The sequence below is a fragment of the Spinacia oleracea genome, chromosome 6 (assembly GCF_020520425.1).
Source record: "Spinacia oleracea cultivar Varoflay chromosome 6, BTI_SOV_V1, whole genome shotgun sequence".
Taxonomy (NCBI): Eukaryota; Viridiplantae; Streptophyta; class Magnoliopsida; order Caryophyllales; family Amaranthaceae; genus Spinacia; species Spinacia oleracea.
In genome coordinates, this window is record NC_079492.1 from 11,086,178 (window position 1) to 11,090,859 (window position 4,682).

A 4,682-nucleotide genomic window follows, 5' to 3' on the forward strand; every position below is an offset into this window, starting at 1 on the left:
CTGGCAAATGCCAACTCTTGACATACAACAAGTCTTTCATCTTCCTCTTCCAAAGGTGATAGTTAGTTCCATTCAAACTAACCATTCTATTAGTGTTAATATGACTAGAATCCATGTGGAGAAATAAACAATTAACCTTAGCCCTGATACCATAATGTTGAGGTAAACACACCTCCTAAGGAAATATCGAATGACAAAACGAACTCCAAGCAAAATTCTACTGCTAGTTTGTTCAAAGTCACCAACTAAAATGCCCTAACTAATGATCTACCAATAGCAACAATTTCCAGCAATATCAACACCCCAATTTCCAACAATCACAGAAGATAATCAATTGAACAAGTTAATAATAAAGCAAGAACACACAATAATTTTAACGTGGAAAACCCCTTCGATGTGAAGAGTAAAAACCACGGGACCGATAAAGGAGTCCACCCAAATTGCTCTTATTATGATAAAGGAAGGTTACACAAATCCAATTCCAAGTCACAAAGTGGGCACTCAAATTACCCAACAATAACCGAGAAAAAGAGCTACACAATTGAGGAAAGAATTGAGAAATATCACCAGAAAAACAGAGCTGATTCAAACAGAAATATCTCACAAAAGGAAGCAGCAAAAGACAATCCCTCCGGTGGAGATGAAGCCCAGGATGTCCCAAAGAATCTGGCAAAGTTTGAGCCAAATCGGACGGTGGATGATACTCCGATCAGAGTGATCTTTGAACCTGCTCACTGAAAAACGTGAAAGAAAGGGGGCTACTCTTTTCACCACTCTTTTCTCAACTCCCTCACATACCTATGCTCTTTTTTTTTTTTTTTTTTTTTATTTTTATTATTATTATTATTATTATTATTATTATTATTATTATTATTATTGCCCAGCTAAATGTAATTCAAGATGGCACACCAAAAGTCAAAAAGGATAAACTTCTCAAGGAAGCCTAAGCATTCAACAGTAGCAATACAATTTTACTACAAATAAAATGGGCTTCTCCACATAGGAAGGGACCCATAAGCCCAACATATATGTGTCAGTGTCTTGATTCGGCCAAACGTTGAAATTTATCATTGTTGGAAAAGTCGGACAACTATTCTTATTGGCTTAACCAACGTATACTCTGCGCTCAACATAACTTTCAAACTGTCACTATCTAGTTAAAACCCGATTTCAATTTTCCAACTGCAAACCAATTCAATGTGATAGTCTTGACTAATCCAAAATTCCAAGTCAAGGTAATAGTCTTGACTAATCCAAATTTTGTGTTAGATTAGTTAGAAAAGCAGGAAGCTGCCAAGTGATTTCCTTGGTTCATATTTTCTTCATGAGATACCAATAACATCTTTGCTTAGGGGTTAGGATTAGGACTGGGACTAGGACTAGGACTAGGACTGTGTCTGTGTATGATATATCTCCATTACAAAAAATTGTATCTTTAATGACAACCTAATAACGACGAGTCAAAAATTCCGTCGTAAATGTTTTTTTGACGGGAATAACAACCAAACAAAGACAGGAACAACCGTCGCAAATGTCTTTTACGACAGGTTAACGACCGGATTTTTCGTTAACGATGACCCCTTTTTTGACGGGTTTGCGACAGAAAATCCTGTCGTTAATCAACGATTATTGGCTTTTCGTGAAAGGATTTCCCATCGTTAATGGTACAATTTCTTGTAGTGCTCAGATTTGAATTTCCCTACGCCATTTGTAATTTTTATACGAAGAAAAGTCATTCGATTTTAGTTTCATTTAGAAACTTCATGGATATTGTAAGTCCTTGTTTTGTTAACTTTAAACGGTCTTCTTACGTCAATGATCGAATCGAAATACAAAAATATATGAGTTCGTCATAGTAGTGTGTTTGATCATCATTCTCCTAATTAGTCTAGAAAATGGCTAAAATTTTAGGGAAATCATCTTCGCAAATCATCTCAATCTTTATGCTGATTATCTTAATGATGATTTCTAAGTCGACATCCGCTCCAAATTTTTTGGCAAACACTTGCTCAAACAATAGCCAATATCACACCAATCTCAACACCCTTTTCCGTTATCTCACCACCAACGCTACCAACCCCACCGGCTTCCATCAAGCGGTTTCTAGCAACGGAAACACCACAAACGAGGCTGTTTACGGCAACTTCCTCTGCCGTGGGGACCAGAATATTAGCACGTGCCACGACTGTGTGACCACCGCAACCACCACCGACCTCCCTACCACGTACTGTCCTAACCGAAAAGATGCAATTATTTGGTATGACGAATGTTTGGTAAGGTATTCCAATCAATCATTTTTCGGTACCATGAATACTAAACCGTCGTGGATTTATTGGAGTGCCAATAATATAACCGGAAACACGACACGATTCATGGAATTGATGAGCAACGTGATGAATAATGTGATTGCGGTTAGAGCTGCAACAACTGGAGGGTCGTCGTGGCAAAAGAAATTTGCGACGGATTTTGTGAATTATACGAGTTTTCAAACGATATATGGGTTTGGGCAGTGTTGTTGATTCCTGGTTTTGATGATGACAAGCTAACCTTCTACTAATAGTTTATTTTGGAGAATGTCAGGAACAGGTTAATATTTAAAAGAAGGACAAATGCAACAACCGAAGCAAGCAAGGGAACTTTGAAGTAATTAAGTTCAAAGTACGTGGCAAGATTAAATCAAGGATTAAGTCAAGCAAATTCTATAAGGGTCGAAAGGTATAAGACCAATGTAATTTAGTACATGCTTAGTATGGGAACAGAGTATTTTGAAGAGTCCTAGTTATATCGTGAAACGAAATAAAACAGTTTTGCTTTTACAAAAAGATAAACATCAAATGTTTTTAAACTGATTTTACAAAACTGTTTGAAGTTATACTCTTGAATTTGAGTTAACATATAACTCTCAAAATACGAAAAGATTGATTTTCCTAAAACGCGTTTGAAGTAAGATTTGCGAAAATCTATCTATTAAAAAGAGTCATAAACTGGGTTGGATTTGAATCTAGGTTAAACACTTGGATTCGTATAAATACAACCTTTGTTCTTTGCTAAACTTTTTATCAGACTTATTTACATCAACCGGAAGCTTTCAGGTATCATCCTTAAAGTCTTAATCTTTGAAGAAGTCTGTTCCTGTTCCCATATAGAGCAGTATTTGTTACTTGGTCTTATATCGTATGTTAAGTAGTTAATTAATTCTTATACGTTTGATTAAAGTGTTGAGTTATTGTAAGTTAAGCCTGAGTCAGGCTTACTTGAGCAGGAGAGAAGATCTCACAAGAGATCAGTGAGTTGGAACAGTTGAGGGACTGTTTCCATAAGGGAAGGAACAAAGAGGGTTGTTCCTAGTCATCTGCAATCAGAGGCGATTGGCAGATTGTGGCCCGAGTAGATTAGGTTTGTAAAGAAACTAAGTTGTTTAGCCTAATTAGTGAAAGTGTTTAAGTCCCCAAAGGGGCCGTGGTTTTTTTCCTCTCTATTGGGCCTAGAGAGTTTTCCACGCTAAATCTTGCTTGCATATTTTACTGTTTCTGTTCCGTATAGTTTAATTTTTATAAATACGTAAAATATCAATTCACCCCCCCTCTTGAGGAACTCCGTGAAACTAACAATTGGTATCAGAGCCAGAACCCTTTAAACTGCAGGTAACGCTGACGGGAAAAACGATTCTGAAGCTATGAACACTACGGAGAAACTAGAAGAGGGATACTCAACACAACGACCTCCAATGTTTAGCGGCAAATACTATTCCTACTGGAGAAACAGGATGGAGATTTTCATTAAGGCTGAAAACTATCAAGTATGGAGAGTGATTGAAGTTGGAGACTTCCAAGTCACTAAGCTGAACTCCGTTGGAGAAACTGTTCCCAAACCTGTTGATGAATTTGACAAAGCCGACTATGAAAAGCTTGAACTCAATGCCATGGCTGTCAAAATCCTTCATTGTGGACTAGGTCCAAATGAACACAACAGAGTTATGGGCTGCAAGAACGCAAAGCAGATTTGGGATCTGCTCCAGGTTACTCATGAAGGAACAAACGAAGTTAAAAGATCGAAGATTGATCTCTTAATGCACCAATACGAGCTGTTCACCATGAAGACATCTGAAACGATTCAAGACATGATTACTCGCTTCACAAACATTATCAATGAACTAAACTCTCTTGGCAAAATCATAACTCCTGAGGAACAAGTCAGGAAGGTTCTAAGAAGTCTACCACAAGATCCCTGGATGGCTAAAGTCACAGCCCTCCAGGAAACTAAAGACTTCACAAAGTTTAACCTGGAACAACTGGCTGGATCTCTCCTGACTCATGAACTTCAATTAAACGCGCGACCTTCAGAGAACACCAAAAATAGAGCTCTTGCTCTAAAAACCGAAAATGATGAAGACTCTGAAGAAGATGAAGAGACAGCTCTGTTTGCTAGGAGGTTCAGAAGAATGTTTAGGAACTACAAAGATGTGGAACACAGAAGCAAACCAAATAGAAAGTTCCCTAAAACTGACACTGGATGCCATAAGTGTGGAAACTTGGAACATCGCATTAGGGAATGTCCTCTATGGGATCAAGAACGAGGAAAGGGAAAGGAAACTACAAAAGACAGATTCAAAGACAACAGAAACTCCTTTTCCAAAACTGAGGTAAGGAAAGCCATGATTGCTGCATGGGGAGATACTTCTT

General features: G+C 37.8%; 1 protein-coding gene across 1 annotated transcript; it reads left to right on the forward strand.

The window, feature by feature from the left end:
* The first annotated feature begins 1,775 nt into the window (after positions 1-1,775).
* On the forward strand, positions 1,776-3,582 carry LOC130462503 (cysteine-rich receptor-like protein kinase 25). Its single transcript, XM_056830873.1, has one exon. It carries the CDS (start codon positions 1,896-1,898, stop codon positions 2,517-2,519), a length of 624 nt encoding a protein of 207 aa, XP_056686851.1. The 5' UTR covers positions 1,776-1,895; the 3' UTR covers positions 2,520-3,582.
* Positions 3,583-4,682: the final 1,100 nt, after the last annotated feature.

Coding starts and splice junctions, on each gene's coding strand:
- LOC130462503 (XM_056830873.1), top strand. CDS start 1,896: ATGGCTAAAATTTTAGGGAAATCATCTTCGCAAATCATCTCAATCTTT.